The 14,617-nt window shown below is 32.8% G+C and overlaps 1 protein-coding gene and 1 long non-coding RNA gene across 2 annotated transcripts; both read right to left on the bottom strand.

The window, feature by feature from the left end:
- Nucleotides 1-3,439: 3,439 nt before the first annotated feature.
- LOC105962524 (putative beta-D-xylosidase 7) lies at nucleotides 3,440-10,673 on the bottom strand. Its single transcript, XM_088815408.1, has 6 exons — nucleotides 9,964-10,673; nucleotides 8,480-8,797; nucleotides 6,575-6,744; nucleotides 6,373-6,470; nucleotides 4,785-5,546; nucleotides 3,440-4,126 (listed from the first exon to the last, which is right to left on the bottom strand). Exons 1-6 carry the CDS (start codon nucleotides 10,372-10,374, stop codon nucleotides 3,525-3,527), a joined length of 2,361 nt encoding a protein of 786 aa, XP_088671534.1. The 5' UTR covers nucleotides 10,375-10,673; the 3' UTR covers nucleotides 3,440-3,524.
- Nucleotides 10,674-13,039: 2,366 nt separating this feature from the next.
- LOC148771521 (uncharacterized) lies at nucleotides 13,040-14,597 on the bottom strand. Its single transcript, XR_016030471.1, has 2 exons — nucleotides 14,228-14,597; nucleotides 13,040-13,454 (listed from the first exon to the last, which is right to left on the bottom strand). It is a non-coding gene; the product is annotated as an uncharacterized LOC148771521 (long non-coding RNA).
- Between the last annotated feature and the right edge of the window lie 20 nt (nucleotides 14,598-14,617).

Below are 14,617 nucleotides of genomic sequence, written 5' to 3' on the forward strand. Positions count from 1 at the left end.
GTTTTGAATAAACCCACATGTACATATCTCCGTTGGAGGATAAATACCCGAGGTCGAGCTGATTTTGATCACGCGTACATGAAAATCATGGACAAATATGACTATTGCCTACTCGATAGTGAAACTACACACTCAATATTCAATAATAAAATATATTTCTTGAGTGTGACTTTGTGCAAGGCACAAGTTAAAACCATATTAGGTCCCGTGGAGATAATAAATGGCTCCGGGAATGCAACAATTATGTTGCCTAATGGTACCACGTATGCTAATTATTTAAGCGAAATATAGTATTTGCGCGTTTGCTGGCATATATTATTGCGCGGCTCTGGAAATAAATGTCGAGCACCCACTAGCATGCGTTCACACTCAAAATGGACTGGTGGAATCTCTGATTAAACGCGTCCAAATAATTGCTCGTACATTGCTGATGAGATCTAAACTCACAAGTGCAGCATGGGGCCATGCAGTATTGCATGCATCAGCACTGATTAAATTACGCCCCACTACTTATCATATGCTTCCCCAATGCAATTGACATTAGGCTTTGAGCCCGATACTTCGCAACTTCGCACATTTGGTTGCATTGTGCAAGTGTCAATTCCTCCTCCTCAAAGGAATAAAATGGGTCCCCAACGCCGACTTGGCATATACGTCGGGTTTGATTCACCGTCAATTATTAGGTTCTTGGAACTGATGACGGGTGATTTATTTACCATTAGATTTGCGGATTGTCATTTTGATGAGACATTATTTATACCGATTGGTAAGGATATTCAGAATATCCGTGATAATGATAAACAAAAACCAATCGAGAATCTCATATGGTGTGAGCAACATTTATCTCATCTAAACCCACGTACCTCCGAATGTGAAAATGAGATCCATAGAATCATTCATTTACAAAATATTGTCAATAGATTTCCTGATGCATTTAATGATGCCAGCAAAGTCATAAAATCTTATATTCCAGCTGTGAATGTTCCAGCTAGGATCGTTGTTCCTGAACAACATGCAAAATGAATGATGATCCCCACGATAAAAACGGGGTAGACCTATTGGATCAAAGGACGTTGTTCTTAGTAAAAGAAAGGGGAAAATCAATGAACCCTCAAATGAGGTGGTTCCTAGTGAGAATGCTCCAGATGAATCTGTTGAGCCCGATATCAAAAAAGTCGATATCAAATCTCGGGAATAACGATAATCCCATAAGTTATTTCAATAAAATATGGGATATAAATGAGATAATTATCAATAATATTTTTACATTCTCAATTGCTCAATAGACTGTCTACGATGATTATAATAATGAACAATGTTTTGTAATGTTGCAGGTACATCTTGTTGATTTACCAAACAAGCATGCCCACTAACACGATAATGTTGATTATATAGCACAGGTAAGAAGGACATACATAAAATGCGATCGAACTAAGTCCTTTCCGACTTCTGTATTTGAGAAATTGGTATACGGCACTGGAATGAGAAGTGTCAATATAGATCAAGATTGATAATTCATCTTGGAAGCTTACACTGTTCATTTCAGGGGGAGCAATAGTGCACTGCACTCTTTTTCCCTTTTGACTGGTTTTGTCCCATTGGGTTTTCCAACGAGAGTTTTTAACGAGGCGGTTTATGCACACGGCTTGGATTGAGTTATGCACTATTTTTCCATTCTGACCAGTTTTGTCCCACTGGGTTTTCCGGCTTGAGATTTTTAACGAGGCATACATATATTTTACTCATCCAATTTGCAACGCTACTAATAATACTTTAGTCCAAGGGGGAGTATTATAATATATAATTACTTATGGCTAAGGAATAGATAAGCTATCTTAGCTCTAATGCTAAGTGTCATCATATAAATTGACGACTTAGCTTTTGCATGACTATGCATGTAAATCTTGTACTCTATATAGATATGAATTGTAATGAGAATGAATTAATTTATATGATGACACTTAGCATTAGAATTATTGGTTATCATATAAATTGCATATTTTCCTCTAACTCCTCACAGTGCTTATTGCTTTGTATTGCAATATTATTATTGGTTATTCCAATATACGTATATATACATAAATATGTGTTGCTAATGGTTATTCTATAACAACATTTATATAAGAATACCAATGCTACCAAAACTTAGTATATAATTTAATAAAAACATAGTAAATTAAAGGGTTCAATACAAAAACATCCTTGTACTATGAATTTTGTATAATATATCCATGTACTACACAGAAATACAAACAACCCCTCTCACAGTACATTTTTTCCAAAATATGACGAAAATATGCCTACTCAAGCATATATATATATATATATATATATATATATATATATATATATATATATATATATATATATATATATATATATATATATATATATATATATATAGTTTGAGCCATTTTCCACTATATATTTTACCATTTTCAGTCAATTTTACGTGGAAAATTTTGGTATTTATATTTTTTTCTCCAAAACATTTAATTGCTTAATTTTTTAAATTTTCTGAATAAAACTTTTTATGTTTGTCATTTAGAGTTTCTTCATTTTTTTTTCTTAAATGTCTTCCAGTAGTTCAAATATCATAAGATTACAAACATCTTTACAATCCTATTATTGTTGAGAATTTAACTACCGAAAGACATTTAAGAAAAAAATGAAGAAATTCAAAATGACAAAAATAAAAGGTTTTATTCAGAAAATTAAAAAAAAAATCTAAGGCTCTGTTTGGTAAGCTTTTGGGCTTCCATTTCCATTTTATTTTGGGGAAAGATGTTTTGGGAGAAGAATTTGAAAATTAAATAAAGTTTGTTTGTGTTTTGGGAGAAGACAATTTGTACTGTAGCAAGTCAAATCATGTCTGAAAGGTGTTGGGAAAAGGTATTTTGGAAGAAGAATTTAAAAGATAAAGTGATTTGATTTTGTATTTTAGTGAAGACAATTTTCACTGTAGCGGTCAAATCATGTTTGTTAGAGAGAGAAATATTTGAATTTGTTTTGGGGAAAGTTTTTGAAAATAGTGTAGAAAGATAATTTTCATTTTGGGGAAAGTGTGAAAAGAATTTGGAAAGCTTAACAAACATAACCTAAGTAATTAAATGTTTTGAAGAAAAAAAATCAAAATTTTCCAAGTAAAATTGACCGAAAATATTAAAAAATATAGTGGAAATGGCTCAAACAAACCGTTATATTTATAGGCTTAGAAGGGGTATTTTCGTCAGATTTTTTTTGGAAAAGATATAACAACAAGAGGGTTTTTGTATTTATGTGTAGTACAGGGGTATATGATACAAAGTCCATAGTACAAGAGTGTTTTTGTATTTAACCCTAAATTAAATTAAAAGAAACAATAACACCTAATTAATGATAATGATTTTTTTTATTTTTTTTATTCTTTTTTACCTTAATTCTAAACCCAATTCTACAATTTTAGGAGAAAAGAGATGACAAAACTTTGAATTCTACAAAAGAAAACACGCTTCACTCCACTTGTACGTTCAATAACATAATTCTCAAAGTACAACATTGATAGCATACTCTTTATCATCTACCACTAGGTACCTATATCCCTCTTCTATAACCATGACACCATCTTCGTTAGCCGTGCTAAGATTCTCGCACGGGTCCAATACGAATTCGATTTCGGCTCTCTCTCTTGCGCCTAAGCTCACACTCTCGAATCCGACCAACTCTTTCGTAGGCCTTCCGTTAATATTGCTCGTCGTCTCGTGCCTGACGAAAAGTAGAACCGGGTGCTTTCCGGTCATATTTCCCGTGTTTTCGACCCCGACGTGTGTTGAGAACTTCAACTTTTCACAATTGTGTGTCCCGATTTCGGAAACGGACAACGAACGGATTATTGATGTTTCGTCGGTTGCTTGACGAGAATTTGGCGTTAGTTGGTTTAAGTGGATGGTGTTGGGAGTTGAATGCATGAATTCGTAGGAATATTTTGTGTAGCTAAGGCCGTAGCCAAACTCGAACACTTTTGGACCGTTGTAGAAACGATAAGTACGTCCCGGATATCTCGATGATGGATCGGGCCTCATTCTCATGTCGGTCATCGGTACTCTTATGAAATCCTTTGGATACCAAGTTACGGGTAGTTTCCCTCCTGTAATGTATGTGGAAAGACGCCGTGTTAGTTTTTGCATCAATTCATGCAAGAAAATAAGACAGAATCTTAGAAGAGATCAACTTTAGCCACTTTGTATATGTATAAAACTAGGGGCGAATAGCCGGACGGATCAGATCGGAATTAACACTTTCGAAAAAATTATATTTTTCTCGGAAGTGGAAAAATAATCCCAATTCTGTTACAAAAAAAAAAATCGGAAAATTCGGAAACCAGAATTTCGTAAATTGGAATTAAAAAAATGTTCCAAAATCGGAGTATTGTTATGATTGGAATCAGCGTAATTCGGAAATTCCAATATTTTGGTCACCTATAATACAAAGTATATAATACGTGTAATTATTCAAAATTAAAATCAGTTCAGAAATCAAAACTTCCGAAATTTGAAATGAAAAATACTGATCCTAAATTGGAAATTTTCTTTAATCAGAATCGACGGAATTCGGAACTTCGGTTCCAATTTCCACCCGTATATAAAACATGAGAAAGACATTTTGAGAAATGAACTCGAAAATAAAAGTAACATTTGTTCATATTTTAATGGAGGTAGTCAAATCTCGTAATTTGAATTTTCGGAGGGTAAAATTGAGAATACTCCGAAAACACGAAGGGAATAAATTAAGTAAACATCACTAACCCGGATTATGTTCACCAAATAAGATTTCCGACAATGCAACCCCACCAGCTTCACCCGGATATCCAGCCCACAATATACTCCCGATTTTCGGGTCACCCTTCGCAAAAGAAACATCAACGGGCCCACCACAAACCAACACGAGAACCACAGGCTTCTTTGAAGCCGCAGCAACGGCTCTGATTAATCCCTCCTGCTGACCTGGCAGCACCAGGTCCACACGATCGTGATCCTCTCTCTCCTGACTCTGATCCAACCCCATCACCAAAACCACATAATCCGCCTTCTTCGCGGTCCCCACGGCACTCCCGATATCAGCAAAGGTACAACCCACGTCATTGCATCCGTTATGGTACAACACTTTCGATGCGTACCCCTGGAGGGCTTTAAAGATTTCTACAGATTTGCAAGGGGGTCCTTCGTAATTTCCGAGAAGTGCGTGGGCGTTGTTGGCATTGGGTCCTATAACGGCTAAGGTGGCGGTTTTTTTGGGAAACGGGAGAAGATTAGCGGAGTTTTTTAATAGGACAATTCCGTTTCTTGCGGATTCGAGAGCTAATTGTTGGTGTTGTTGTGTGCATACTTGGTTTGGACCGATTTGGCCGAAGATATTTTTATTCGGATTTCCGTTGAATAAACCTAATCTCATTCGGACGGAGAATAGGTTGTGGAGGGCTCGGTCGATATCGGATTCTCGCACTTTTTTCTTTTGGATTGCGGATTTTGTGTAGTTCTTTAAGTATGTGCCGCAGTTTACGTCCATGCCTGCAAATTTATTGAATTAATATCATCTACATGTAAATTAGTTAGGAAACAAATATTTATTGAGCTTAAAATTACATTGAACTTGGAAAAAAAGTGTTCAAACTGCATTTGTTATATCAGTATGAAAAATGGCTTAATTCCACTTTGCACCCTTGAAATGTAGCATTTTGCCACTTTGCACATTTGAAAAAAATTAATAGCATTTTACACCCTCGAAATACAATGAATCATTTACAATGTACCCTAATTAGTTGAATATTTAAAACTTGATGAAGACAATTTCATATTTTGTTGGTTTTTTTTTTATTTTTGGGTGCAAAATAATAAATTAGATTGTTATATCCTTCTACCTCCAACCTAATTTTGAGCGTACAAAGTGGGAAGAAAATAAAAATCACAGCGAATTACTAAACAAAACTATATTTTCTTACAAATAGAAAAGTAATAATTTTTTTCACTAAATTATTCGTTTGATGGATCTTTTATTCAAATTGGTGAAAATATTTTGTTATAAATCTTTGGAAGAAAATATAATTTTCAAATAATTCGATAACAAACTGGCTAAAGGATTTATTTTTCCCTTTTTTTTTTGTAAAATATTTTTTTTGTGATAAAACATATATTTTTTAATTTGTTGAGTGAAAGATGCATTTTAATTTCACTCTGTAGGTTCAAAAGGATTGATAAATATATAAATTTTAATTTGACATTCGACATCCTAACAAATTACCGCTATAATTATTAAATTACCTTAGTTAGCTTTAAAAATGTTCAGATTGTTTTTAATGATGACCTATTAAATTACGAGACAGACGTACAACCATACCAGCTTTGAGTACATCCGCAACAGCATCTTCCGGTAATCTTGCATACTTGTGATTATCACGAATGATAGACACCGCATCACAATCAGACGTAATGTACCTGATAGAAACCCAATCACACAAACCAAATAAAAAGAAGAAAACAAAAATCAATTATCCATGCAAAATGAACATAATTTAATTTCAGAAAATGTCGATAATTACCCATGAAAACCCCATTCTCCACGCGCGGTTTTCGTAAGAAGGTCGTAATCGGCGCAATTCGGAACACCATTCACCCGATTGTACGCGCACATAATCCCGCTCGCTCTCCCTTCTTGGATACAGCTCTTAAAAGGTGGCTGATATGTGTCCGCCAAATCTTGCTTTGTCACCTAATTTAAAAAATAAACTATAAGAATAATAATAGTAATTATAATAATAATAAATAAATAAATAAATAAATATAATGTTTTATTTTTTTAATGGATTATTTACGATGAGAATTTCTGACGCAATAAATAAATAATGTAACTATATAGTAAAGTTAAATTTAGTCGAACTTCAGTAAATTGACAGTTAATTTTGACAAATGGTGAGCATCGACAGTGAATTTCAATAAATTTCATGAAAATTAACAGTGAACTTTCAAAAGTACGTGAAAATAGGTGGTGTGAATCTAAACAAATTGAAATAAACTTCGACGGTAAACTCGAGGCTTATAGGGAGGGCGGTCACTATTCAAATAGCGCAAGTCGTGTGAAAACGTATAGGACGCGTCAAGTGAACAATGCAACGGGACTTTAAACTAATAAAATTACAAGGGTATTTTTTTAAGAACGAACACGGGGAAATTTTAATGAAACTAATGAAATTAGTGAAAGGGATGTGATAAATGTCGTTTCAATTTTAATAATATTGTTTCGACTTCAAATGTGAATTTGACCATTTTGAGGTTGAATTTGGCAAAACTCAAAACACGGAACGTGTATTTTTTTTAGTTAACTTCCTAATTCAACTTGAATCACCAAGACCGAATGCCAGATGAGAAAGATATGAATGAATCAACGAGCATTGCCCACAACTTTGATAACTAAAATTCAAAACGTAACTCATTCATTCATATTTTTGTCATCCGACATTCAATCTGACTGATTTAAGTTGGATTAAAAAGCTAACTCAAAGAACTACAATTTTCGTGTTCTTAATCTTGTCAAAATCAAACTACAAAAGGGTCAGAAACACATTCGAAGTCAAACCGATATTACTAACATTGAAATGACATTTAATATTACAATTAGTGAAATTACTCAAATTACTGAATTTACTCAAATTAATTATTAATGAAAAGTACGAAATTAAAAACCGCAATTTATGGGATGTATTTTTAAAATAAATTGGAAATTGTTATTCTGCTTTAGATTTAACAAGACAGGCACAAGCATCCAAATCCCACCGAAAGCAATTTTAACTTTAGTAACCTAAATCACGCGACAAGATTTCAATAAAATACTCTGTCACAACTGTACATCAATTATTAATTTTCTATCACCTTTTCAAATCAATTTACTCCATTCAAGAAAAAGAATACGCATGCATTGAACAATTAATATCAATTATTTTAAATTTTAATAATGTAAGAAGGATATTATTTTTTTTATTTAATAGTACTATTAACATAAAATATTTGTTTTTTACTCGATTATTCATAGGGAAAATACAGCTTTCGTCCCTCAAGTTTGCATCGATTTCACATTTGGTCCTCCAAGTTCATAAAATACACATATTTGGTCCCTCGTGTTTCAGAAATTCAACATTTTCAGTCATTTCCGTCGATACTCTGTTACTACTAACAGAATCAAGTGTGTGTCCATCACAGTCTTAACTGACGGATTTAATGATAAATTGACAGAAATGAACAAAAATGTTAAAATATTGAAACATAAGGGACCAAATGTGTTTTTTTAAAACATGCAGGACCAAATATGAAATTAGTTCAAACTTGAGGGGTAAAAACTGTAATTTTTTCTTATTCAAAATCATAATGTGACATTTTTTTTTTTACTTAAAATAAATATTTTTGTTGATATTTAATATTTAAATAAAAAAACAATTAAAACCGATTTTTACCTTGGCATCAAAACCGAAGCGGCTAACGCCTTTCCAGCTGTCCAAATCATAGGCAGTGAAATGTTTGCAGCAAGCAGAGGCCTGAAGATGGCCGTTATTTATTTGCCGTCCCTCAAGTTTACCATAATTATAAATGTCCCCCTGAATTCCCCTCACAAACGCCACTGCATATTTCCCAGCAACCAATGGGTCCTCGCCAGGTGTCTCGTGGCCCCTACCCCACCTTGGATCCCTAAAAATATTTACATTTGGTGCCCAAAATGTCATCCCTTTTACTTGCCCTTCATTGTACATTGCACGCGCCTCTTTCCCAATAGCCTAAATTCACATTTGTTCAAATTAAAAACAATTAAAATATTTTATTAATACCACACTTAATTACTTATATAGATATCCCATTTGGTGTACATTCATTTGGTTTAGTATCAAATTATATACTAATTTAAAGAAAAGTTTATTTTAATTTCAATTTAGCTGAATATTGCTGCAAATCGTGTTGTAATTAAGTATAATTAATTTTCTAATATATAATTAATTGAGTTCAATTAAATCAATATACATTTAAACCTTTATAAACTATCTATAAACTAATACAGTCGGAACTGACAAAATTCTATTAGTTTAGCGAAATATTAAATTATTGAACTATAAATTTAATACGTTTTCACAACGTCAGGACCAGAAATAATTACTATTTGACTATTAATTTATCGAGGTTTTACTAGATTTTAAAAATTGCTCTTCTAGATGCTACATTTAGTTAAATACAATCGATATTGTAAGTAAATTACACATAACCCTACACATATAAATGCATTATTGTGGATATATGCAGAGTGGATAATTATTAATACACGAAGATAGTGAAATCTTGTCCAATTTATATGATTGAGTATACAACATAAAACAAAAACCCTTAACAAAATTATGTTAAAGTCACGAGAGTACTTTTACTATATTCTATAGTCATAAATCGAACTTAGATTAAAGTATGAAACATTTAAATTATATTTGGATTTATAGTTTCGTTAATCCAATAAGTTATAGAATATAGATAATTATCAAAATGGACTCGATATTCTCAATATAATTAAACAGAGAATATAATAAAATGGAAAAAATATAGTTTTTATCCCTCAAATTTGCACCGATTTTACATTTGGTCTCTTATATTTCAAAAATTCAACATTTGTAGTCTTTTCCTATCAATTTCATGTTAAAACTAACGGAATCAAGCATGTGCAGATCACTAGCGGTAAATTGACGAAAATGACTAAAAGTGTTTAATTTATTGAAAGACGAGGGACCAAATGTGTTTTTGGTGAACATTAGGGACTAAGTGTAGAATCGGTGCAAACTTGTGGGGGTGAAAACTGTAATTTCCTCAAAAAGTAATAATTATGATTTATGCAACATTAATTATATATGTAACAATAACCATTTAATGCACAAAAGAAAGGGAAAAAAACCAATTATATATGTACCTGGCCAATGCGGTACCAAAGACGAGAGTCAAAGGTGGAAGCAGAAAGAATGACTTGAGGGAAGCTGGTGGCGCCGCTGATTCTACCATTGAAAGAAACGCCGCGGCCGTAGCCGGAGACGCCGTGCAAAGCCTCCGACCACCACTCGTAAGCTGGGACGCCGAGCCGTGGGACCGCCGGAGCCGAGCTGACGAGCTGGGATATCTTCTCGTCCAGCGTCAGCCGCGACACAAGGTCCTGGACTCTTTGATGGATTGAAAGAGTCGTTTCGCAGAATCTGAATGTTCTTGTTTGTGGGTTGGCGGCGTCGCATGAGAACGGCGGCGGCGGCGATGAATCGGAACGGCGGTGGAGGAGGAGGAGGAGGGATATTGTCAACAGAGTACTTACTCCGTGGAAATGGAGTTCCATTGTTGTGAAAATATATGGTTACTCTGATCTTGTGTTTGTGTATATTTATTTAATATATATATATATATATATATATATATATATAGAGAGAGAGAGAGAGAGAGAGAGAGAGAGAGAGAGAGAGAGACCGACCGACAAAGAGATTGGTAAAGGTGCGTGGAATATATGTGTAGTCCCTAGACAAAAGCAAAGCTAGTAGACAAATAGTTATGGATTTGTTGGAATAGATAAATAGTAGTTCAAGTATATGAGAGGATGTATATGCATTTACTTTTATTATTTTGGGATTATTATTGAAAGGGATAATTAGCTATACCCCTTATTTCAAACTTATATGGCTAGGAGTCCAATCTATTAGATTAGTATAGCTATAGGCCCTTTGACCAACAATTTTAATTAAATTAATTAAAATTATAAGCATATGGACATAAATACCCTTAAACAATAAATTATTTAATTTTGGAAGCATTTAAGTCAGTAAATTACGTTGAATAAATCTCAAATATCACGTTGTAAGATTTGGAAGGAAGTTATGAGACGTGGGTTGAAAATAAAAATATTGGGAGTTTATCAGACGTGGTAGAATTAAAGAACTCATTCGTCGTTATAAGATCTTAGAATTGTATGGCTTTAGTTTCGTGGAATCTAATGCTATTAGGTATATTTTTGTTTTTCGTATTGCTATCAACATGAAGAGGAGCTACGTCAACAGGTTTGTTTTGTCGTTGGTTACTATCTTTTTTTCTTTGTTGGTCGATCCATAGAATATTTGAGTTTTATTTGTTAATTTCGTTTTGCAGTTTGCCCGTGTTCAATTAAATTGGTATTTAAGTTCGATGGTTTTGTAGCAGTAAAAAAATTGTCGGGTGCTGCGAGGTATAAGTGTTTAGTTAATTTTGTTTGCTTGAAGTGGAGTACTTTATGTCCTGGTAATTTTACGTTAACATACAATTTGTTAAATCACGGGGAATGTATGTTGGCGGATGACGACGATGTTGGCGTCATGATGGAGTATGTTGAGAAATTTGTGATTGATGAAATTTGTGTTAATGTCAAGTTGAAAGATGGTGTAATGTTAAATAAAACAACAGATTTTCTTGAATATCCAACTGGATCCCAAATGTCGACGCTTGATGCAAATCCAAAGATTGGTAGTCTAGCATCACAAGGGTCACGTAATCAAATGGTTATGTTGAGTTCAAATTGGAGTAACTTAATTACAGACGTGGGGCAAATATTTGAAGAGGGGGTAGACAATTTTAGGAAATGTTTAGTCAAATTTGCTTATCAGAATGGATTTCAATTTGATTATGTGAAGAACGAAAGGAATAGGGTAACTGTTGTTTGCAAACTCAAAGAATCTAAGAACTGCCCCTGGAGAATAGTGATTGTATCGCTTTCAAATGTTTTTTAGTTTTTTAAGATAACAATATTTGTTTAAGCTGTCAATGTTTAGGATGCAGAAGACCAAAGGAAAAATTGAAAAAAATGTATACTGCAAAATGCAAATAAATAATTTTGGTGGCACCAAAATGCAAATTACAATAGCAATATTTTTAATTTATCATAATTTAGTATTTTTTCTGGCTGTCAATGATTTGTTTCCAATGATGTTGTTGTTTGCTAATGGTTAGTACGCAGAAAAAAAAAATGAAAAAATGCAAACCATTATTTTTGTTGAGATTACAATACAAGTTATAATAGCAAAATTATGATTGAGTTCTTAAATTTGCAATTTTTTTGGATAATTTTTTTCAGAACTTTTCCCTATCGCATTTGCTATAGTCCATGAGGAGAATGATGATAACTGGTTTTGGTTCTTAACATTGCTAAAGGAGGCAATTAACCAGGATCGTATCTTTACGTTTATTTCTGATCGGCAACATGGAATTCTAGAAGGGGTTAACTATTTGCACTTTGCTTTTAATTCTTGCAGTTTATGTATATAATGTGTTTTTGCTCGAATATATTTTTACTCTTTTGCTGCTTTTGTTTACTTTTTTAAGTTTTTTTTTTCATACATGATTGTCACTGTTAATATATGTTCTGTAAATATCAAACTTTAAAAATCCATTCATAATTCAAACATCAAACAGCAAAACATCATGTTATAATGTCCATATCGAACAACAAACATCAAGTTTTTTTTCATCTATTTATGTCGATTTGCACAATTTTCGATGTTGGTGGATTTTTGTTTTGCATTTTGCTGTTTCTAGCGGACTATATTTTACACTTTGATGTTATATATATTTTTTTTGAGTTGTTGGCATGGTATTTGTTTGCACTTTTGATTTTTATGTTTGCAGTTTGCATATACGATGTGTTTGTTGATCGACTATATTTATGCATGTTGATGTTATATATGATGTAATTTTTTGGTATAATATTATCTACACTTTTGACGCCATATATTTATTTTTGCAGTTGGTATTGTATTATTTGAACTTTGCCTTTTCTTTTTGCAGTTTGCTTATAAATTACAATAGCAAAATGCAAACTATAACAGCGGAATGAAGACTAAAGCCTTGTGAGAATTTTGTTGCAGCAGTGTATAGCATAACAAAAATCGACTAAAGCCCTGTGACACTTTGCCTGTTTTTTTTAACAATGTACTGAATTTATAAGAACTTATGAATTGGAAAGCATATATCAATACACAAAATAACTGCATGAATTTGGAATATATTAGAAAATAGTTCATATCAAAATCCAACAAAAATATAATGCCACAAATAAAAATCAAAGCTCTGCTAAACATAAGTAAATATCATAAAAAAAAAATCTAATTAAACTCAACGGTATCCTCGTCGTTCAAGAACTGATAATTAAAAGTTTATCGAGTGCGATATCCCACTTGCTGCAGTTTTCTCACTAATGGTTGTTGCATGCACAACTGCCTTGCCATATACAAGACAAAAATTCCACAATCAACCAAATCTGGTTTGTTGAGGCGATGTCGAAACTTAATATGGCTTTGTGTTATCGTGCAAATAGATTTGGCTTGATTCATCGTTGCTTTCCTCTTTTTGAAGTGGCAAATAATTCATCTATTTTCCTCTTCCGTTTCGTCAAATCAACTGTTAAATTGAAAAAAAAAAATATTGGACAACCATGTCGGTACCTATAATCCATGTACATCAATTGCATATAACAATATGTCAGGTGCATTTGGTAACATCAAATGCAATTGTAATTTTGAAACAATAAAATGCAATTAAAAATCACAAGATGACTAAGAATATAACAAAGTTCAAATGAAATATACAATATCAAAGATTACATCATATATGCAAAATGAAAAATGAAAAAAAAAACATCAAAGTGCAAAACGCAAAATGCAAAATAAATATCAAAGTGAAAAATACACTACGCTAGAAACAACAAATTGCAAACAGAAAAAAAAAACAACGAAATCGAATATATGTTGCAATCGACACCAGAAAATAACATGAACAAAAAAAAAACAAATGTATCACAAAACAGCAAAATGAAAACACAAAATAATGTAACACATACCAGGAAACTCCAAACAAACAATCAACGGATTTAGGAGGAAAAAGACTAATTTAACAAAATACTCCAAAAGGCCGAAAAGCACAAAAGACGACAAAACAAAAAATCGCAATCGAGATCTGAAAAGATGTAACAAAAACGCAAAACAACCGGAAAAATATTGTAAATGAACAGTAAAACCAAACAAAAAATAATGTCAAAACGAAAAATAAAAATAAATATTACATGGGGTTAAAACCTCTAATTTGCATCTTTCACTTATGTTATAAAAATGACCCATTGCATTCCGTCAATGAATCGCCATTAAAGACATTTACAAAATCACAAATCAAATTACCTGTACGTTTCGATTTTGCACTATCCTCTAGGATGTGTTTTCTTTGTTGGCGATTTGCAGAAGTTATAGAGATTCCATCGTTCTCGAGAACAACGATAGGGTTACAGAGATTGCATTGAAGAAAAGGGGGCGGGGAGAAGTTTTGTTTTTTGAGAGATTAACGATGGAAAAATACAATTTGGGGAGGATTTGCAATTGACGTTTTGCAGCACGATTTATGCTAAAACCGGTTTTTATGGAGGATTAATAGGAATATATATATTTAAGAATATAATTTTCCTATTTTTGCTAAAGGGCAAATCAGCCATAAAAAATAGTAGGGGGTTATAGCAATATTGGACTTATGACTTGGATTTTAACCAATATAATCTAATAATGGAGGGTCTATAG

This window comes from Erythranthe guttata, chromosome 3 (assembly GCF_056151865.1).
Source record: "Erythranthe guttata isolate IM_541 chromosome 3, IM_541, whole genome shotgun sequence".
Lineage (NCBI taxonomy): Eukaryota > Viridiplantae > Streptophyta > Magnoliopsida > Lamiales > Phrymaceae > Erythranthe > Erythranthe guttata.

Coding starts and splice junctions, on each gene's coding strand:
- LOC105962524 (XM_088815408.1), bottom strand. CDS start 10,374: ATGGAACTCCATTTCCACGGAGTAAGTACTCTGTTGACAATATCCCTC. Junction 8,798..9,963: donor TTTGGTACCGCATTGGCCAG/GTACATATATAA, acceptor ATGTGAATTTAG/GCTATTGGGAAAGAGGCGCG. Junction 5,547..6,372: donor TGCGGATGTACTCAAAGCTG/GTATGGTTGTAC, acceptor ATAAATTTGCAG/GCATGGACGTAAACTGCGGC.